This window comes from Poeciliopsis prolifica, unplaced genomic scaffold, assembly GCF_027474105.1.
Source record: "Poeciliopsis prolifica strain line A6 unplaced genomic scaffold, Auburn_PproV2 SCAFFOLD014, whole genome shotgun sequence".
Lineage (NCBI taxonomy): Eukaryota > Metazoa > Chordata > Actinopteri > Cyprinodontiformes > Poeciliidae > Poeciliopsis > Poeciliopsis prolifica.
In genome coordinates this window covers 6820645-6842415 of record NW_026562389.1, presented here as the reverse complement: position 1 = coordinate 6842415, position 21771 = coordinate 6820645, and the positions used below count along the sequence as shown (strand labels likewise).

Here is a 21771-nt window from a genome sequence, read left to right as displayed (position 1 = left end):
CATTTATTAACATCAAGCAAAAATCATGATGGACAAAGAACTCTGCAGCTGAAGAAGAGCCGGGGCCACAGAACCGAAGACTGTCCTGCATGGGGACCAATCCGCCAGCCCCACAACATATGGCTTCAAATCACACTTCTCTTGTCAGCTGCTGTTCAGACCCCAAAGACAAAGGCAAAGACCAGGGCAAATATGAAGTTCAAGACAAAGACCAAGGCAAAAATAAAGACCCAAGTCCTGTGTGACCTCACCATCCATGGAGAGACGAAAGCTCATCACACCAACAGAGATCCCTGCCTTCATCGATCCTCCTGCTGTAACACTTTCTTCATCATCAGGGTTCAAAAATCCTGTGCTCCGTCCAACTCTCTCAAAGGTTCCCTTTTTAATTCGCAGTGTCAGCATTGGGGAAAGACAGGCGAGATGATTGATTTTACATATTTGATTATTACTGTGAATGAATTAAGCTCTACTGACCCTTGCAAAAATGCTTTACTAATAAATAGCATAAAGAAAATCTAAAAGATGTTGTGGACATTCAATTAATGAGTCACCACAAAGTTCTTTGGTCGTAAAATAGCTATGATGTTTGATTCTGGGGAGGAAAAGGTGATTCTACAGGTTGCTCTTAGCCAAAAACAACATCCTTGGGACTCACCCAAGACACTGAAAACCTGGTTCAGTCACAACTGCAAGTTGTAATAAGAGACAGCGCGACCGTTAACAGATGTGCTCTGTGAATGGTCTGCAGGCTGCTCAGTCTAGCTAATTCACAGGGGGAAGAGGGATGAGGTATCTGAATGGAGGTCGTAAGAAGTCTTTCTCAACACCAGCTAAACATAGTTTACTTCAATTCTGGACAGGGGTAAATCCCAGCAGATTTAAGAAACTCATTTCACCCATTAGAGAGCTGGTAGGACATCTCCCCTCTCAGAAGAGAAAGTAGAGACTGAAGTGGGTGAAGGGGTTGTTGCACAACAGCAATATTATACCACAAATGAATTTGTGGTATAATACAGACATTTGTCTGTAATGGTGCATTGCAAAGCATTTGTGCTAGGGGCAGCCAAAAGCCTGGGTGAGTCTACATAAAGACATAAGTTATCTTTGCAGTTGTTAACCTTTTGCCTAACTAAGAACTTTCCAGGGGTGAACTGTTATCATGCATTATTCTGTACAACGAGCAGAAGTCAAAGTTCATTTAGTTAATCAGTATCTTTAAGGTACAGCTGTTATAAAAACCGCAGCTGGTTTATCTACAGACACACAGCCACCATGGAGCTGCGTCTCTCTGTCTGCGTCCTGCTGCTACTTTGTGCTGCAAAAACATCAAATGGAGGGAAGATTTTGGTGTGGTACACTGAGGCCAGTCACTGGCTCAACATGAAGCCGGTACTGGAGACACTGGTGGACAGAGGGCACCAGGTGACGGTCCTGGTCCCAAGCGCGTCGATGTTCATGAACAGCAGCGAACCGTCTCGCTTCCAGTACGAACCCTTTGACGTTGACGTTTCAGTGAAAGATATAGAAAAGTGTTTTGATGATCTTCTTCACTTCGCCATTTATGAGATGGATTTTATGAACCCCATTCAGATTTACATGAAATTTATAGATTTAACAAAGAACAACATGAAAATTTCTTTAAAGTTTTTGGATGGCGTGTTGAAATCAGAAAACATCATGAAGAAGCTGAAGGAGGGAAACTACGATGTGCTATTTGCTGATCCGATCTACCCTGGCTACGACCTGACAGCAGACATCCTGGGAATTCCTTTTGTTCTTTCTTTGCGTTTTTCCTTGGCTCATCACTGGGAGAGGATGTGTGGTCAGCTTCCTGCTCCACCGTCCTTTGTTCCAGCTGCTATGAGCAAACTCACAGACAAGATGGACTTCTCAAAGAGACTGTTCAACTTCCTCTTCTATGCTCTGCAGGACGTTGTAATAAACCAGTTCATGTTGAAAGATATTGACAAATATTACTCTGAAATCAAAGGTGAGAAACCCATTAGTATTTTTGAATATTCAAATTTTTCTAAGTTACCATAAAAGCTTAAAAATCTTTTCCTTATTGTTATGTGTCCACTATAAAAGGAACACCCATTACCCACTGCAAGATGCTGGGAAAGGCGGATATCTGGCTGCTGAGAACCTACTGGGATTTTGATTTTCCTCGTCCACTCCTCCCCAACTTTAAATTTGTTGGAGGGATTCACTGCAAACCAGCTAAAGCTTTACCAAAGGTGGGATTAAATCCACCAATTCAAATAATCAGTCAACAAAATTCTGAATTTAAAACCAACTAACTGGCTCAATGACGAAAAATATGACTATTTTGCAGGAAATGGAAAAGTTTGTCCAAAGCTCAGGAGATGCTGGGATTGTTGTCTTCTCTTTAGGATCAATGGTTAAGAACCTCACTACAGCAAAAGCGAACATGATCGCCTCAGCGCTCGCTCAGCTTCCACAAAAGGTCAAGAAAATCCAGATAAATGATTGTGTGTTGAAGTCTTGTAGCGTTTATTAGCCAACTTTGAACTATGTAAGTCAGGGGTTTTCAAAGTGATGGAGGTTGATGTCCCATTCATCCATGTTTCACTGATTTTATGGGGTTTATCTGCCTTAGCTATGCATAGCACCCTCATGATGCGTCAGCTGCCTTGTCATTTAGTGTTAAGAGTATTACCTGCTTTCTTCGGTGGTTGCAGTTCTCTTAATATCCTGTCAAAACGTTCCCAGGGTTTGGCAGACCACACTGTCAGTGGAGCATCTTCAGATCCAACCCCAACCTGAACAATCAAGTTCAAAGTTCCTTTTATTTAGCTTAGCCCACATTCTTTCTCCTTACTGATCACAGCTTTAGGTCTTAAAGAGCTATACATGTTTTCTCTTCAAAGCATAGGCTAAATAGGTGAAGTTGGCTAAATGACTGCACTTACTTGTTCTGGTTTATTGTTTCCCCTCCATTGACTCCTGCTGAAGAGCTCTGGCGCCCTCTAGAGGCACCAGAACATCTAAAAGCTGTGATGTTGGTTCTCCCAGACATCAAGATTTGTTGTGTTGCTAGCATCAAAAGTCAGGGAAGGGAAGTCTGGGTCAGCAGCATGTGGCAGACCTGCAAATAGCACTACTGACTAAAAATTGCATACATAATATAAAAAATACATAATATAAAAGAAACAAAACAGCTAAGAATACTTCTGACCAAAATTTGATACTGTTTAAAAAAACATCCTGTAGCCATTGCTTAACCCACTACAAAACACTTGTTTGACCCTTTTTAGGTGCTGTGGAGATACAGTGGCCAGAAACCCCAGACTCTGGGTTCAAACACCAGAATATACGACTGGATCCCACAGAACGACCTGCTGGGTGGGTAAATAATAGCATCAACAACACTGTATAATAATTTAAGCTAAAATTAAAATAAATGAGATACAGAAAAACTACACGGCAAGTCCAGTTGTGACACTGCTAACTAGATTAGTTTCTAAATGGTCCAAAAGAAAATATTTTTCCATAAGATTATGAATTATGGAATATTAATTATTTTTGATAAATAGAAGTACCTCAGAAAAAACGCAAGTATGTGTAGTTACTCTGTTATTTATAAAATATGCTTCATACAATCCTAACTTGTTTTTTGTTTGATTTGATACAGCGCCGCTTTCAAGATAATTAATAATGGATGTTTGATAACATTGTTTTCAGGTCACCCTAAAACAAAAGTTTTCATCACTCATGGTGGAGCAAACGGGATCTATGAGGCCATCTACCACGGCGTTCCCATGGTGGGAATCCCCATGTTTGCTGACCAGCCAGAGAACCTGGTGCACATGGAGGCCAAAGGAGCTGCAGTTAGTGTTCAATTTAACTTTATGACAAATGAGAGCCTCAGAGATGCCGTAAACATGGTCATCAATAACAAATCGTAAGTAGTTTTCTTTCCTTATGTGGCAACTATCATATTTATGGTAACAAAGCACGGTTTATTCATCCTTATTGGGTAGAATGACCATGGAGTCATGATGTAAAGCATTATCAAAATTCAACATTTTGGACTTCTGGTTCAGGCAGTAGAGGTGTGTGATTCTGCATATTTTAGTACCAATCCAAAACCAAGCAAACAACAGGGGCACCATCACCAATAAATAATTTTTAGGATTTAGGTTTGACATATTATCAAACTTCTGTTTTTACATTTGAATTAGTTTGTCAAAAAGTAGGACAGAATTTTGAAAAAATTTAAGCAAATGTTTTGCATTGTATGTATATTGACATGAACATACAATAGAAAAACAAATTAGCGAAGATTTATTCTTAAAACAAAGTGCAAATTAAAAAAAAATGTTTTGAAAAAGACGTGAAAACTAATACATAAACATAAAATATCAAGAGTAAATCCAAAATTAAAGTATCGATCCTATACTGATCAATACTGAGTTGATATTGATCTTGTCAATATTTTTGATCAGTCCACCTCTGTCAAGCAGATAATTCAGAAAAACACTTCTTATCATTTTGAGAATAGATGTTCACTTTCTGAGACTTTTGATAAAGAAGAAAAATTACTTAATAAAAAAATTGAAGATGTAACAGTTTGTGGGGTTTTGGTAAATAAATCACAAAAACCAAGCATCATTTACACAAACGCAAACTTTGAAGCAATCATTCATTAAACTTAGTAAAATCTCCCAAGCTCTTCAATTTTTTTCCTCATTCATCAACAGCTACAAAGAAAATGCAATGCGACTGTCCAAAATCCACCATGACAGACCCATGAGTCCTCGAGACGAGGCCGTCTTCTGGATCGAGTTCACCATGAGGAACAAAGGAGCCAAACACCTGAGGGTCCAGGCCCACGAACTCACCTGGTACCAGTACCACAGCCTGGACGTCCTAGCCTTGTTCCTTGTTATAGATCTGCTTCTCATCTTCATCCTCTTCAAGAGCTGCAGATTCTGTTTCAAGAGATGCTGGGGCAAAAAAAAGGCAAAAAGAAAAACTGAATGAAAAAACAGAAGTGCGTTTTCCTGTTGTTTTTTTCCAAACTGAATATGAATTTATGTTTGGTGTAGCTACACCAAACATAAATTCAGCTCTGAAACTTTTTTGTTTCAGAGCTGAAACATTATTAATTACAAAAAAAGTGTTTATTAGCAAATGTAGGAGTTTTCTTCCTACATGTGTTTAAGAATGTACATGTATTATGTTTTTTTGTACTATACTGTACTCTGATCTGATCATTAAAAAGTGATATACATCAAATGGTCACCTCTTCAATTACATCTTTATAAAATGGGGTATTATTAAAAATAGACTTTTAACCTACCATCATGCTATGTCATTTCCTTATCAAAAGCATACCTGGAGATATTTGGACTCTTTTATGCATGTCTTGAATTTCCAGTGGCAGCCATTAGTCTCCTCATACAATATTTGCCCAAAGCTCCTCCTAACTGGATTTCACACACTAATAAACGCATTAACTGAATCGCATGTACAAGTAATCGAAGTGAACTAGTTCTTTGATCATTAGTCAGTGTACACTTCAGGCATAGTGTAACACAGAGCAAAGTGCGTGTTTGTGTATGTATATATAAATTGTATCCAAAATAATAATAGTTTATATTTCCTATGATATTTTTAATTGATGCAAATATTTAGAGCCACCTAGTGGTGAGATGACGGACTGCATGCGACGGGTCCCTCATGCACTCTCGCGGCTTCCCCCGCCAGAATTGCGAGCATTGCTGGTGGAGGTAGGCGGAGAGAGGCAGCTCTTCATTATTTTTTTTAACTTGGGATCATATTTTTCCAATTCAACAATTAACAAAATATTATAAGAACATTTAACATCTACAAATATAATTTGTAAAGTTTTACCGTGGTTGGGCTGGGAAAAATATGACCCTATGAGTGGGAGCTGCACTACTTGGTGTTGGCAGCTGATCACTCAGTCACAATGCTCTTATTTTTCAGCTGAGCAGCCACTCGCAGGCAGGCAGTCACATTGTGAAGAATTGTCATTCTTTATCGTGTTAGGTGACAAGCAAGCAAACGGGGAAGGTTACAATAAACTAAACATGACCCATCATTTGAACGTTAGCCATTAGCACTAACGGCTGTTAACTACTTGTGTATTTAACACAAGTGTTAGAACTAACTCGTCATCAGTCTACTTCTCAGTTTTATCAATCTTTTTATATAAGTTCTACCTGAACTGATTACTACCGGAGACATACAACCCATCTGTTTGACTAAGACCGACAGGTCGGAGGTGCATGTTAGGATCAGCCGTTGGCAGGATTTATTCTACCCCGCGTCTGCCTGCTGTTGATCGGTACCTCTGGACACTGTGCGCCCTCCAGTGGCGTCTCTGTGTAACAAAATTGTAAAACTGAAGCTGTATTTGCTCATACTTGTCATTTGAAATTAAATAATAGCAATAAGATGGTCTACTTTATTTATTTTGTTATAAACACCACCTGAACTGCAAATATATCTACACTGGCTTTTTGTTATTGACTGAATTTAACCCTTTACGCAGGCAAGAAAAAGAGACAGGAAATAAAACAAAAAATTATGTTGACAAAATTAGACAAATGTTGAAATATGAGCTCAAGAACACAAGAAAATGGGGAGATATTACTCCTGGTGGAAAAGATAAAAAAGAGGACAGGAAGTAGTAGGAGGATGACTATAGGTGATAGTAACTTAATTAGTAGATTAGTAGTAAGAGGTAGTTTGAAGATGCCGTAGGTCCTCCTTAAGGTGCAAGTGCAATGATGTGGCTTCCATTAAATTAACAAGGCATGAGTTTGCATATAATAACTACATTGACATGCCAGTCAGTTAGAATGAAACAATATTAATTTACTTCTTGGTGATAACAGTTCATCCTGGTAAATTAAAGGAATTTCAATTCATGTTTAATGCCAAACTGGATGGTATATAAATTAAATTTCAAACAACACCAATGTGAATCACAATCAGTTTGAACTTTCTCTGCTTAGGCTCAACCCAGGAAATCTATTAAAGAGGTAAATGGACGGCTGCTATCTTACATCATTAGGTACAAAGAGAAATAAGTCAGAGTTCATTTAGTTAATCAGTATCTTTAAGGTGCAGCTCATAAAAACATAACAGCTGGTTTTTCTACAGACACACAGCCACTATGGAGCTGCGTCTCTCTGTCTGCGTCCTGCTGCTACTTTGTGCTGCAGAAAACTCAAATGGAGGGAAGATTTTGGTGTGGTACACTGAGGCCAGCCACTGGATCAACATGAAGCCGGTACTGGAAACACTGGTGGACAGAGGACACCAGGTGACGGTTCTGATCCCGAGCGCGTCGATGTTCATGAACAGCAGCGAACCGTCTCGCTTCCAGTACGAACCTTTTAACATCTCTGTCTCCCTGAAGGATATGGAACGGTTTCTTCAGGAGTTTCTTCACTTCGGCATTTACGAGATGGATTTTATGGGCTACTTTCAGATTTACATTAGATTTATAGAACTGTTAAAGAACAACATGAAGGTTTCTTTCAGTATGTTGGATGGAGTTGTGAAATCAGAAACAATCATGAAGAAGCTGAAGGAGGGAAACTACGACGTGCTTTTTTCCGATCCCGTCTACCCCGGCAGTGACCTCACTGCGGACATTTTGGACATTCCTCTTGTCTACTCTTTGCGTTTTTCCTTGGCTCATCACTGGGAGAGGATGTGTGGTCAGCTTCCTGCTCCACCGTCCTTTGTTCCGGGTGCTATGAGCAAACTCACAGACAAGATGGACTTCTCAGAAAGACTGTGGAACGTTATCTTCTACGCTGTGCAGGACGTTGTAATGGACCAGTTCATGTGGAAAGAAGTTGACAAATATTACTCTGAAGTCAGAGGTAAGCAAATTATAAAGAATCCCAGAAGAGAAACAATCTATGTATTATATAATGTCAAATAAAGCTTAAAAGTCTTCAGTGTAGTTTACGATTAACATGTCTTACTCGTCCACTTCAAAACAGGAACACCCACCAGTGCCTGTAAGATGATGGGTAATGCTGATATCTGGTTGATGAGAACCTACTGGGATTTTGATTTTCCTCGTCCACTCCTCCCCAATTTCAAATTTATTGGAGGGATCCACTGCAAACCAGCTAAACCATTACCAAAGGTTCAGTTATAATCCACCAATTTAAACCCCATTACATCACAACAATATTCCTGATGTAAAATAGGTTTATCTACCCACATAAGTCTGAGTAAGGGTCACCTGAATGGTTTACGAAGTGTTTATGACTATTTTGCAGGAAATGGAAATGTTTGTCCAGAGCTCTGGAGATGCTGGGATTGTTGTCTTCTCTTTAGGATCGATGGTCAAGAACCTGACCACAGAGAAAGCGAACATGATCGCATCGGCCCTCGCTCAGATTCCACAAAAGGTCAAGAATTGATCATTTAAACTTCCAAGCAGCTGAATTAAGCGTTTCATGAGTATGACCCAAGTTGTTTCTCTTTCTATATGTGGTGTTTAAAATGAATATGTGCATGGATCAAATAGAAATGGATAATTACGACTCTAGTATAAAGCACACTGACACACCAGAGTGACTAGCATAGCGCTATGTAAATTCTGAATATGTCTCATTTCATCTGCTTCTTATAAAAGGAGCAAAGTTTAACTGTCTGATTTTCTCAAGTTCTAAAAAATTAAGTTACAATTTAAAATATTTATAGGTGCTCTGGAGATACAGCGGAGAAAAACCTCAAACTCTGGGTTCCAATACAAGAGTTTATGACTGGATTCCCCAGAATGACCTGCTGGGTGAGTAAACACAAGAAGCATTTCTTAAATAGCTATTTAAACAGCATATCGTAATACTTGCACAGTTAGATAGCCAACATATAATGAATTGGAATAGTTGTAGCTCTCTTCACAACATAAGATAGAGGTCGAGTCTTTGAAACAGCCGTTTTGTCTTAATTGCCATCATCATCATGTCATAATATCAAGAACCTATGTTATGTAAAATGGAGCCAAAGGCAAGTACATATAATGCAAAAAGAAGAATGCCAAGAATGGAGCCCATTGGCACCCCACAAGAAAGGGGATGAAAAGACAAAACTAAAAGAAAACTTATTTTACTCCAACCGGCTCAAGGCAGAATTTTGTAATAATACACCTATTGTTTGATGATCTAGGTGAGATCAATCATTTTTTGGTGAATTGAATGAAAAGGCTGGAGCAAACTCAAAAACCATAAAAGAAACCACAATATCACCAGTCTTTGACCAGTAGGATGTCAATAAAAATTAAAAGGGTTGATTTTGTACTTTGGCCGGAAGCCAAGCACAAAGTTTCTGAAAAACCTCACTAATATTGTTTCTATTTACAAAACCCTTTAGTTATGCAAAAAGCAGCTTTTTCTAAGGCTTAAGACAAGAATAAATGCCTAGACATAAATCTAAAATTGGATGATGATGATTCATATCAGATTTTCTGTTTGCTCATATTTATGTCAATGCAAAAAGAAGCTGATAAAACTATTTTATAAAGCCAGGACTTTAGAGCTGCAGCCTACATCATTATTATACCATAAAAAATAAACAACAAATATATAATAACGTTGGTTTCTACCAGGTCATCCTAAAACAAAGGCTTTCATCACGCATGGTGGGACAAACGGGATCTATGAGGCCATCTACCACGGCGTTCCCATGGTGGGAATCCCCATGTTTGGTGACCAGCCAGACAACATGGTGCACATGGAGGCCAAAGGAGCTGCAGTTACTGTTAAACTGAACTTTATGACTATTGAGAGCCTGAGAGATGCTGTCAACACCATCATCAATGACAAATCGTAAGTACTTCATCTTATTTTTTACTATTTTGATGATGTTTACAATAATCAAACACTTTTTCTGCATTCTTGGCAATCAAAAATACAATACAAAAGACAAAGTTTAGAAGGCGTTTAAATATACACCAATTTATACAAGGGGTGCACAGACTGCAGTTTTCCGGCCAATCACCGATTTTAAAAGGCTTAATCTGCCGATTACAATTTTTTTTGTCTGAAATGTTGCACAATGTAGCAAGAACGTTTTTGAGTTGGCAACAGTGGGGTCACTATTGTGAATAATAAATGTGTGGACGTAACTTGGGAGGGTCAGCGTATCAATCAAACCTTTGTCACAAAAGAGCAAAAGAGGACAGTGGTTAATTCTTAGACCTCTGCCAACCTAGGTAAGATCGGCCTCATATATAAAAATCGGTCGATCACTGCTCTCCCAAAATTAATCTGGAAATCTGCATGGATAAATCGGCAGGATGATAAATTGGTGCACCACTAATAAAAATTTCTAGAGTGCACATTTACTTATGAACGTTTATGATTTATTCAAATCATAAATAAATATTATGATTCATTTCATAAATGACAACATTTTTATCCCTTCACAATGTGTCCCCCTTCATTTAGCAAATGTTGTAATTGGTTAAAAATTCTTGCTATTGTGGCAATCTCCCTATTAGATGAGTTAAAACCTGACAGGCACTTGTACAAACTCATCCACAGATACAAAGAAAACGTGATGCGACTGTCCAAAATCCACCATGACAGACCCATGAGTCCTCGGGACGAGGCCGTCTTCTGGATCGAGTTCACCATGAGGAACAAAGGTGCCAAACACCTGAGGGTCCAGGCCCACGAACTCACCTGGTACCAGTACCACAACCTGGACGCCCTAGCCTTGTTCCTTGTTATAGATCTGCTCCTCATCTTCATCCTCTTCAAGAGTTGCAGATTCTGTTTCAAGAGATGCTGCAGCAGAAAACAGACAAAGAGAAAAGCTGAATGACAGACTGAAGTGAGGTACACTGTGCAGGTGTTTTCCAAACTGAATATGAATTTATGTTTGGTGTTGTGACACTTTTCTGTTTCAGAGCTGAAACATTTTTAATTACAAAAAAGTTTTTATTAGCAAATGTAGGGCTTTTTTTTCTACATGTGTTTAAGAATGTACATGTATTAAGTTTTTTTGTACTATACTGTACTCTGATCTGATCATTAAAAAGTGATATACATCAAATGGTCACAGAGCATCACTTTTTCAATTACATCTTTATAAAATGGGATATTATTAAAAATAGACTTTAAACTTAACATCATGCTATGTCATTTCCTTATCAAAAGCATACCTGGAGATATTTGGACTCTTTTATACATGTCTTGAATCTCCAGTGGCAGCCATTAGTCTCCTCATACAATATTTGCCCAAAGCTCCTCCTAACTGGATTTCTCACACTAATAAATGCATTAACTGAATCGCATATACAAGTAATAGAAGAAAAACAGCTCTTTGATAATTACTCAGTGTACACTTCAGGCACAAACTAAACATCATTTGATCGTTAGCCGTTAGCACTAACAGCTGTTACATACTTCTCATAATATTTAACACAATTGTGAGAAATAACTCGTCATCGGTCAACTCCTCACAGTTTTATCAATCTTTTTGTAGAAGTTTTACCTGAGCTGATTAATACCGCAGACATACAATCCATCTGTTTGGCTGAGATCAACAGGTTGGAGGTGCAACCTCCAACCAGCCGTTGGCAGGATTTATTCTCCCGCGCCTCTGCCTGCTGTTGATCGGTACCTCTGGACACTGTGCGCCCTCTAGTGGTCCTCCCCAACTTCATCCTCTTCATGAGTTGCAGGTTCTGTTTCAAGAGATGCTGGGGCAAAAAAACAACCAAAGAGAAAAGCTGAATGAAAACATTGAAGTCAAAGCGGTGTTTAAGATATATCTTAATTAAAAAAAAAACGTTCACATGTCTGATCATGACTAATGTTTATATTTTCTGATTACATATCCATTTGAAATATCAAATACAAGCATCTTTAAAGCCAAAAATCATTTCACCTCAGCATGACCAGGCCACCAATATACTTATCTGTGAAGAGAGTATATTCAATAGATAGTTGGCGTTTTTTTAAAAAACATTTTTTGTTTGTTTCAATGTGTTTAAAAGCCTTTTTATTGCACTCAAGTTAAAAGTGCTACATAACTTTAAGAGAGCATCAATTTTATCAAATACATTTTTATAAACAGCTTGTATTATGCTTCATCATATTATAATGTCATCCTCATGAAAAATATTCTTGCGGTGTTGCTCTGATTCAGAAAGCGGTTTCCGAATAGTAAATCAACAAGAAAACCCTTTGCTTTTTCAGCGGTCACTGAACAGCGACTAGAGCGGTAAAACCAGCTGACCAAATGCACTGGAGTTCCACTTGTGTTGTTCTTTGACACACTTGGCTGGCTGAGGTTGCTAGTTAACGACACAATGCCTATTAACTATCGGGAGATTTTTGAAGAGACAGAGGTCAAGGTGTCAGAGACAGCTGTGATGTTAAAATCCAATTTCAGTTAAACATAAGCTAAAAACATCAAACTTAAGCTATGTTTGATATAAAAACATAAATTAACATAGCCACTTGATTGTGCTATAAAATGACACTTTCATTCATTCATTGAATATATCTCAAATTATCATAAAAAAAAAAAAAAAACATTTGTACCGGATATAAAACAAAAGTAGAACAAAAATATGCAAAGGGGATTATATGTTTTTTCATCTACTGTAACTTGAAGGCAAATGTACATGAACTTGTGAGTAAAAATTACCTTCAAAAATGTGATAACAGTTGGAAGTTGTATTTTGTAACCTTTAAAATCCCTGAGTAATCAGACAAAAATATGGATGAAGAGAAATTAAATACTTAGTTACCAGGCTCAACTATTCTCAATGTTCAAACTATTTATCAATTTGCCCTGAATTTGTTTTACATCTCTGAGCTTTTGCACTTTTCTAGCTATAACCCTTCACCTCTTCAATCGTTTTTCCGGGGTGAGCTTGTTAACTTACATCATTACATCATTGTGGACATTAGGTACAAAGAGGAGCAAGTCAGAGTTCATGTGGTTGATAAGTATCTATAGATACACTTTGTACAGTCCACTTGTTACAAAGACTACAGCTGTCTTTATCTACAGACACACAGCCACCATGGAGCTGCGTCTCTCTGTCTGCGTCCTGCTGCTACTTTGTGCTGCAAAAACATCAAATGGAGGGAAGATTTTGGTGTGGTACACTGAGGCCAGCCACTGGCTCAACATGAAGCCGGTACTGGAAACACTGGTGGACAGAGGGCACCAGGTGACGGTCCTGGTCCCCAGCACATCGCTGTTCATGAACAGCAGCGAACCGTCTCGCTTCCAGTACGAACCTTTTGATGTTGACGTCTCCCTGGATGTTGTGGAAAGGTTTGTTGAGGAGTTCTTACATTTCAACATGTACGAGATGGACTTCATGAACCCTGTTCAGATTTACATGAAATTTATACAATTAATGAAGAACAACATGAACATAACTTTGAAGTTTTTGGATGGAGTGGTGAAATCGGAAACCACCATGAAGAAGCTCAGGGAGGGAAACTACGACCTGCTATTTGCGGATCCCATCTACTCCGGCAGCGACCTGACTGCAGACATTTTGGGCATTCCTCTTGTCTTTTCCTTGCGTTTCTCAATGGTCAATAACTGGGAGAGGCTGTGCGGTCAGCTACCTGCTCCACCTTCCTTTGTCCCTGGTTCCATGAGCAAACTAACCGATAAGATGGACTTCTCAGGGAGACTGTGGAACGTTATTTTCTACGCTTTGCAAGACTTTGTCCTGGAACACGTTATGTGGAAAGAGGTTGACCAATATTACTCTGAAATCAGAGGTAAGTAATCTAGAATTATCACAAAAATACAAAGACATGTGGAAAATACTTAGTAAAAATGGTGTTATAACCCTTCCATTGTCTACTGTAACAGGAACACCCACCAGTGCCTGTAAGATGATGGGTAATGCTGATATCTGGCTGCTGAGAACCTACTGGGATTTTGATTTTCCTCGTCCGTTCCTCCCCAACTTCAAATTTGTTGGAGGGATCCACTGCAAACCAGCTAAACCTTTGCCAAAGGTGTGGTTATAATCCACCACTGTAATTAAACACTCTTAAATCTTGATGTAAACAAAAACCACATTAAAAACACAATTCTGACTGAAGTCAACTAACTGGGTTCCTGAAGCTGAAAATGTAACTATTTTTCAGAAAATGGAAAAGTTTGTCCAGAGCTCTGGAGATGCTGGGATTGTTGTTTTCTCTTTAGGATCGATGGTCAAAAACCTGACCACAGACAAAGCGAACATGATCGCCTCAGCGCTCGCTCAGATTCCACAAAAGGTCAGTAGGATCTCCAAATATCACCTGTAATCAGGATTATAGTAGGTACAGCCTCTCTTGTTTGGTCATCATAATCAACCACTAAGTAGCACAGACTTTTTGTCAAGTTTAGATTGATTTTCCCAAACTGAGAATAGCATTGAACCCAGATATTTTGTATCATGGATATAACATGAAAGCCTTTTTTTTTCTCACTACTATATCAAATCAGAATTAACTTTTAATATTTTTTTAATAAGTAACTCAGGATTACTAAAACTATTTCTGTTTCCTAAATGCTTACGCCTCATCCCAGTGCTAGCTTTAGCATTCATGGCTGACTCTGCTAACAGAGAGCAACGGAGAGGGTGTGAGTAGCGTATACATGAGGATGATTAGCAGTGTTAAAGTCCTCCTCCTGGCTCTTATTGGTTCTGGCCATACTATGTATTTTCTAGTTAGCACTGGGATAAGGTAGAGGACCTTGATTTTTTTCACATATTATTTGTCTCGTACCATGATTTCTTCACATAGTGGCAGTTTTAATAAATGTGTGAAAACATTTTTTTAAATAAAAGTTAAATGCTCCAGCTTTGAAATTCAGAAGAGCAAATGTAACTCCCCAGTATTTGGTAAAATTATTTTTATACTTGCATGGCTTGGGTCAAACCTTTTGGATGTTTCTTCAGACTTGTAGAAATAGTTTGCTGGACATTTGGCCCATTCCTCTGACAGAACTGGTGTGACGGAGTCAGGTTTAAATTGAGATTGGGCCTTTGTGATGGTCACTCTGACTAGCCACACTGAAATGCTCTCCGTCTGCAGGTGTTATGGAGATACAGTGGGAAAATACCAGATACTCTGGGTTCCAACACTAAACTTTATGACTGGATGCCCCAAAATGACCTGCTGGGTGAGTAAACCGAACGGCTTGCAGCAAAAGTACGGTACACCAAAACATAATGGTAAATTTACAGTGAAATTACAATGTCACGCAAGAAAAAAATAAAAATCAAGCTAAAGGATGAGCAAAAACATCAGAAAAATTAGCGATAAAAAACTGCAATGAACAGGATGTGCAACTGGAAGCGTGACAAACAAAACAGACTTTCAAGCACAACACTGTTTAGAAACTATAGTAAGATGTGATTTTCATCTGGAACGCATTCGCGTATCAAAAGGCCTTTCCGTCTGAACTGTTATACAGAAATTAAAATAAATGTGTTATAACCGGTTCCTGTCAGGTCACCCTAAAACCAGAGCTTTCATCACTCACGGCGGCGCAAACGGAGTTTTTGAGGCCATCTACCACGGCGTTCCCATGGTGGGAATCCCCACGTTCGCTGATCAGCCGGACAACATGGTTCACATGGAGGCCAAAGGAGCTGCAGTTGTTGTCGACTTGAACTTCATGACAACTGAAGACCTCAGAGATGCAATTAACACCGTCATCAATGACAAATCGTAAGTTACTTTGTGCGATTGTTGGGCATTTATTGTACAGTTTATCATATATTGTAAGAAATTCCAATTAATGCTATTTTTTAAAAAACTGTTATTCTGTCAAAACTGTTCGTATTAACAGAATCTTTAGTCTTGCCACTTTCTCTCTACTGCTTAATGAAAATACAAATAAATATCAATTTGTTTGAAAATATGATACAAATCACGCTTCTTTTTGTAGTAGTGTATGACAGGTGGGAATGTTTTTCAAAACCAGTATTTGTGATTCCTATGATACCGACACAGTTACCTAAAAAACAAATCTACAAATAATTTATAGAAAATAAAGTATCACTGTGAAAAGCAGTACTACTGTAAAATCAGCCTGTACATTTTATGCAAGCTGCTAATTCTCTGTTATTTATGGGAGAGCCATGCTTTCAAATTACAGCTTGGAATGGCAGAAAAAAGATGCACTGTAATATATATGTTTTAAAAAATGTGTTTTTTCCTCATCCATCAACAGCTACAAAGAAAATGCAATGCGACTGTCCAGAATCCACCATGACAGACCCATGAGTCCTCGGGACGAGGCCGTCTTCTGGATCGAGTTCACCATGAGGAACAAAGGAGCCAAACACCTGAGGGTCCAGGCCCACGAACTCACCTGGTACCAGTACCACAGCCTGGACGTCCTAGCCTTCCTCCTTGTTATAGATCTGCTCCTCATCTTCATCCTCTTCAAGAGCTGCAGATTCTGTTTCAAGAGATGCTGCAGCAGAAAACAGACAAAGAGAAAAGCTGAGTGAAAAAAATGAAATGAATAAATCTGATGACTGAACAAAAGGACATTTCCTAAAGTTGTACCAATATGTGTTGTATTCTTAAATTGTCTTTAAAATATGCAGTTGTATGGTTTTGTCTCATTTATTTCCATGGTTTTAACTGAAATATCTCTACCAAACTGTTTACAACTACCATAAATATTCAGAGGGAACATGGCACAAAATGTCTTGCAACCAATATTAGATTAACATAATGATATGTTTTTCATAAAAGTGCTAATCAACAGTTTGTTCATGGAAGTATCATTATGAGGCAATTACTTTTGAATTCAAATTTATGTTTGAAATAAAAGCGTGAAATAAAAAACTTGCATATTATGTATGTTGAACGCATAGTAAGGTTTCACGTTTAGTAGTAAAATATTATATATATTTTATATTATAAAAAAATAAAGAGTCAAATAAGTCTTAAGGTATACCACTGTACATTATTTAATGACACATATAATTATACATTTCTTTAATTTCATAAAATATTAATGTTGGCTGATATCAATAATTATTGGATTAGTTTTTGTTTTAAATATTTGAAATATTGTCAAATTGGTGTGACATTTCCTGTTTTATAGTTTCCTCTTGATTTTCTCCTTTCACTCCACGCCAATGTTTTTTTTTTTTAAACAGTTATGAAGCAAAGTGACAAAATCTTAGACTGCTGCTGTCCAAGTTGGACAACAGGCTGTTGCTAGTTAACCAAAAAGTGAGTGAGTTAGTTGATGCCACCAACTTTTCTTAGCTAGCTGTGAGAGGTCACAAAGCCTTTCCTCTGTCTAAATCTCCCAGAAAGCTGTGCAGTTCTGGATCGGACTTTAGTAAATTTAGTGATATTCTATCAGATGTACTATTTATAGATACTGATCACGTCTCACACAATATATATTGTTTTTGATTTATTGCACAGAAACCAGAAATCTAGAAACCAGACCTAAAATATTTTGCAAGATTTTGTGTTTTTACAGTGTACAGCCAGTAAAAGGCTCAATAAAGATCCTCAATTCACTGCTAGGTTAGCCGTTATATCTCCAGCTGTTTTTATGGGGTGAGGCTGTTATCTTTTGTACTTCAGAACCAATAGCACAGAGTCAGAGTCCATTTAGTTAATAAATATCTCTCAGGTGAACCTGTTAAAAAGACTACAGCTGTCTTTATCTACAGACACACAGCCACCATGGAGCTGCGTCTCTCTGTCTGTGTCCTGCTGCTACTTTGTGCTGCAGAAAACTCAAATGGAGGGAATATTTTGGTGTGGTACACTGAGGCCAGCCACTGGATCAACATGAAGCCGGTACTGGAAACACTAGTGGACAGAGGACACCAGGTGACGGTCCTGATCCCGAGCGCGTCGATGTTCATGAACAGCAGCGAACCGTCTCGCTTCCAGTACGAACCTTTTGATGTTTCTGTTCCATTAGAGGATTTGGAGGATCTTCTGGAGGAGTTTAATCACTTCTCTATGTATGAGATTGATCACATGAACTACTACCAGATTTATATCAAATATATGGATATAATGAGAACTGACCTTCAGAATAGTCTTAAGATGCTAGACGGCGTGGTGAAATCAGAAACCCTGATGAAGAAGCTGAAGAAGGGAAACTACGACCTGCTCTTTGCTGACCCCCTCCTGCCTGGCAGTGACCTGACAGCAGACATGTTGGGAATCCCTCTGGTCTTTTCTTTACGTTTTTCCTTGGCTCATCACTGGGAGAGGATGTGTGGTCAGCTTCCTGCTCCTCCCTCCTTCGTCCCTGGAGTTATGAGCAAACTCACAGACAAAATGAATTTCTCAGAGAGACTGTGGAACGTCCTCTTCTACGCTCTGCAGGACGTCGTGATCGACCATGTTATGTGGAATATGTTAGATGAATACTACTCAGAAGTCAAAGGTGAGAAATTCAGCAAGAATCCTCAACATACAAAGCTCCCACAAGTCTGAACCGCAAGCGATCCGTGCCACTGACCCGCCATCTTGGTAGGCAAACGCAGCACAAAGCATAGGAGAACCATGTCTTTGAGAGACTGACAAAAAGATAATATGGGATAAAAAGTTTAAAACTTCACAGCTGTAATGTCCTTAATTGTTTACAAGCCAGTTGCTTGTGGCTTGTTTATTGTTGTCATAGTAACTCCATAGCAACAGTTCGTTACGCATACCTACCAAAATGGCTGTCAGCTTCAAAGTTCCTGGAGAACTATGAATACACTTATGCAGCACATGAAGTTTGGAAATTGTTTTCGGTGAAGTTTATTACGCTAAATGCTTTGTATCAGGAACACCCACCAGTGCCTGTGAGTTGATGGGAAAGGCGGATATCTGGCTGATGAGAACCTACTGGGATTTTGATTTTCCTCGTCCGTTCCTCCCCAACTTTAAATTTGTTGGAGGGATCCACTGCAAACCAGCTAAACCTTTACCAAAGGTAGGAATTTTTAAAAACAATATAAACGAATCGCATTCTGTCTCCATAAAAAAAAAAAAATAAAAAAACACTGACTAAAAATTTACTGATATTTCAGGACATGGAAGAATTTGTGCAGAGCTCTGGAGAGAACGGCATCGTGGTCTTCACTTTGGGATCCATGATTAAGAATGTAACCACAGAGAAGGCGAACCTAATAGCTTCAGCCCTTGCTCAGCTTCCCCAAAAGGTTGGCAATATGTCCACTGTTTTCTCCAAATGACCCACATTTATTGCCTGACGCAATTTTTCCAAACTTGTCTCTGATCAGACGGGTGCTGGCACTCACCTAGAGGTTTATTAGCTTCATAGGTAACTATTCACTACTAGCACAAGCAGAACCTTACATTCAATTTATCTGGCCTTTATATATGCAGAAGAAAATCACATTCTTGATATAAACTGGTTCCAACTTAAAAAAATGTACCTAGATTTTACATTTCTTTTCACTTTCTGAAGATTAACTATATCCTTTCGCTTGCTTAGGTTTGCTGTAGTTTGATATAAAAGGATTTTCTTCTGAAATACTGTTTTTTATTGTTAAGCAAATTTTCCAAACCTCCCAGTTAATCACTATGCAAAGATGAAAACATCAAAAACATTTACATTCTGTTAAGCTTTCTCAAGGTTCTGTGTTGTTTCTAGGTACTGTGGCGATACAACGGTGAAAAACCAAAAACTTTAAGTTCCAACACCAGAATATTCAGCTGGATCCCTCAGAACGACCTGCTGGGTGAGTGAAGTTTGTGTCATTCAGAGATTTGTGCCTGAATGACACGAACTGCCTGATTTTGCTGCCAACACTGAAATGTAACAAAGGTGCTCAACAGAAGTTACTGCAGCGTTCAAGTTATTGATTGAATAAAAATGAATAAAAGCCAAGTTACTGAAAAAGAAAACATGTCATTCGCCAAAATCCGGTGCAGTATGAACATGGGTGAACTCACCATTTGGCTTGAGACCTTTGAAATGTCTTTATATAAAATAACTTCAATGGCTTTAGTTTGAAAATGAACTCACACTCCTGTTTTTGTGTTTTGGTTTGTACCAGGTCATCCTAAAACCAAAGCTTTCATCACTCACGGTGGGACAAACGGGATCTATGAGGCCATCTACCACGGCGTTCCCATGGTGGGAATCCCCATGTTTGCTGACCAGCCAGACAACATGGTGCACATGGAGGCCAAAGGAGCTGCAGTCATTCAGAACCTGAACTTCATGACAACCGAGAGTCTCAGAGATGCAATTAAGGCCGTCATTAATGACAAATCGTACGTTTTGAATAACAAATATTGAGAAATTATCAAAACAGTTCATTTATACGACTTAAAAGGTTTCAGATTTTGAAGAAATCAACAACACAAGTGTCTCCCAATGAATTTGCATATCACAAAGTGAACCAAGAAATCTGATCTAATTTCTGTACGCACAAAAAAAACCCCACAACGCTTAGCTTTGTAAGCATTAACGTAAAAGTCCACATTTTCAAAATTGTTAGAGAAAAGTTGCTATTGTCTCTAGAATACAACTTTGAATTGTTGTAAAGGGTTAGCCTTTACAACAGCCTTGCTATTGTGGCAATTTCCCTATTTAATGAGTTAAAAACTGACTTGTACAAACTCATCCACAGGTACAAAGAAAACATGATGCGACTGTCCAGAATCCACCATGACAGACCCATGAGTCCTCGGGACGAAGCCGTCTTCTGGATCGAGTTCACCATGAGGAACAAAGGTGCCAAACACCTGAGGGTCCAGGCCCACGAACTCACCTGGTACCAGTACCAGAGCCTGGACGTCCTAGCCTTCCTCCTTGTTATAGATCTGCTCCTCATCTTCATCCTCTTCAAGAGCTGCAGATTCTGTTTCAAGAGATGCTGCAGCAGAAAACAGACAAAGAGAAAGGCAGAATAACAGACTCTAGATTTTAGTTTTTGTCACCACTGACACTAGTAACAGAGACGTGGGAGCTAAGAAGTCAGAATTTTATGACAGAATTTTTAGGTCACATGATAACAAACTCCAAAATAAAAAAATTCAATTATGAGAAGATATTGCAAGAAGAAAACTTGTACGAGAATAAAGTCATATAGTAATAAAGTTGAAACAATATGTAAATAGAGTTATGATATTTTGAGAATACAATTTTAAGAGAATAGTCAAAATAATGAGAATAAATATTTTGAGAATAAAGTCATAGTATTACGACCAATCAATGTTACTCCATCACACACAATAAATATATGATCCAAAATGACCTCGTGCTCATTATTTAAAATAGTAAAAACCATAAAAACAGACTTTTCCTAAAGTATACTCATTAGGACAAGATTAAAAGAAATATAAATATTACAAATTGCTTAATTGAATTTTGGGATCTTAAGACGACTATAATAAAGTCATAATATAAAAAAGAACAAATAAAGAACAATAAAGTCACATTTCAAAAATTAACTCACATTATGACATAATTTTTGTAATTTATTTATATATCTTCAAATACTCCATAGCTGAATTTCCAATATGGCGAGGGTCGTTGTTTCCTTCACCACACATACAGCTTTAGAAGCGGTTTTACTTTCTATAAACAAACACCACTTTTAATGTGGGTCAGTGCAAAAGCGCTATGTATAACATTGATTTAAGACACACTCTTGCTTTTGTGTCTTGATAAATAAACGTTTTTTTCTTCTTCTTCCTGTTGATCATCGGAGCTGGCCGCCATATTGAAACGGGAAGTCTGTGGAACTGGTTG

General features: G+C 38.4%; 3 protein-coding genes and 1 long non-coding RNA gene across 6 annotated transcripts; 3 read left to right on the top strand and 1 right to left on the bottom strand.

Moving 5' to 3' along the window:
• Positions 1-2: 2 nt before the first annotated feature.
• Positions 3-4957, bottom strand: LOC129365780 (uncharacterized). 2 transcript variants are annotated; one of them, XR_008606551.1, is made up of 5 exons: positions 4869-4957; positions 2937-3112; positions 2684-2786; positions 252-381; positions 3-151 (listed from the first exon to the last, which is right to left on the bottom strand). It is a non-coding gene; the product is annotated as an uncharacterized LOC129365780 (long non-coding RNA). The 2 variants fall into 2 exon arrangements; XR_008606552.1 differs by having other exon boundaries at positions 3-148.
• Positions 1243-5258, top strand: LOC129365776 (UDP-glucuronosyltransferase 2A2-like). Its single transcript, XM_055039249.1, has 6 exons — positions 1243-1993; positions 2092-2240; positions 2339-2470; positions 3282-3369; positions 3709-3928; positions 4728-5258. The coding sequence occupies exons 1-6, from the start codon at positions 1276-1278 to the stop codon at positions 5008-5010; spliced, it is 1590 nt and encodes a 529-aa protein (XP_054895224.1). The 5' UTR covers positions 1243-1275; the 3' UTR covers positions 5011-5258.
• Positions 5259-7125: 1867 nt separating this feature from the next.
• Positions 7126-11156, top strand: LOC129365775 (UDP-glucuronosyltransferase 2A2-like). Its single transcript, XM_055039248.1, has 6 exons — positions 7126-7892; positions 8016-8164; positions 8301-8432; positions 8728-8815; positions 9632-9851; positions 10569-11156. The coding sequence occupies exons 1-6, from the start codon at positions 7175-7177 to the stop codon at positions 10849-10851; spliced, it is 1590 nt and encodes a 529-aa protein (XP_054895223.1). The 5' UTR covers positions 7126-7174; the 3' UTR covers positions 10852-11156.
• Positions 11157-13005: 1849 nt separating this feature from the next.
• On the top strand, positions 13006-21273 carry LOC129365771 (UDP-glucuronosyltransferase 2A2-like). Of its 2 annotated transcripts, XM_055039245.1 has the most exons (7): positions 13006-13788; positions 17822-18444; positions 18830-18978; positions 19076-19207; positions 19663-19750; positions 20069-20288; positions 20648-21273. In XM_055039245.1, the coding sequence occupies exons 1-7, from the start codon at positions 13067-13069 to the stop codon at positions 20928-20930; spliced, it is 2217 nt and encodes a 738-aa protein (XP_054895220.1). In that variant the 5' UTR covers positions 13006-13066; the 3' UTR covers positions 20931-21273. The 2 variants fall into 2 exon arrangements, with proteins under 2 accessions (XP_054895220.1, XP_054895219.1); XM_055039244.1 differs by lacking the exons at positions 17822-18444; positions 18830-18978; positions 19076-19207; ... (1 more) ...; positions 20069-20288; positions 20648-21273 and adding exons at positions 13879-14027; positions 14160-14291; positions 15096-15183; positions 15515-15734; positions 16240-16626 and having other exon boundaries at positions 13012-13784.
• Positions 21274-21771: the final 498 nt, after the last annotated feature.

Bases quoted from the DNA above. Each gene is read 5' to 3' on its own strand.
- LOC129365776 (XM_055039249.1), top strand. From the start codon at position 1,276: ATGGAGCTGCGTCTCTCTGTCTGCGTCCTGCTGCTACTTTGTGCTGCA. The intron at 2,241-2,338 runs GTGGGATTAAAT...ACTATTTTGCAG, and splicing joins CAGCTAAAGCTTTACCAAAG to GAAATGGAAAAGTTTGTCCA. The intron at 3,929-4,727 runs GTAAGTAGTTTT...ATTCATCAACAG, and splicing joins ATGGTCATCAATAACAAATC to CTACAAAGAAAATGCAATGC.
- LOC129365771 (XM_055039245.1), top strand. From the start codon at position 13,067: ATGGAGCTGCGTCTCTCTGTCTGCGTCCTGCTGCTACTTTGTGCTGCA. The intron at 18,445-18,829 runs GTGAGAAATTCA...GCTTTGTATCAG, and splicing joins ATACTACTCAGAAGTCAAAG to GAACACCCACCAGTGCCTGT. The intron at 19,751-20,068 runs GTGAGTGAAGTT...GGTTTGTACCAG, and splicing joins CCCTCAGAACGACCTGCTGG to GTCATCCTAAAACCAAAGCT.
- LOC129365775 (XM_055039248.1), top strand. From the start codon at position 7,175: ATGGAGCTGCGTCTCTCTGTCTGCGTCCTGCTGCTACTTTGTGCTGCA. The intron at 7,893-8,015 runs GTAAGCAAATTA...ACTTCAAAACAG, and splicing joins ATATTACTCTGAAGTCAGAG to GAACACCCACCAGTGCCTGT. The intron at 9,852-10,568 runs GTAAGTACTTCA...ACTCATCCACAG, and splicing joins ACCATCATCAATGACAAATC to ATACAAAGAAAACGTGATGC.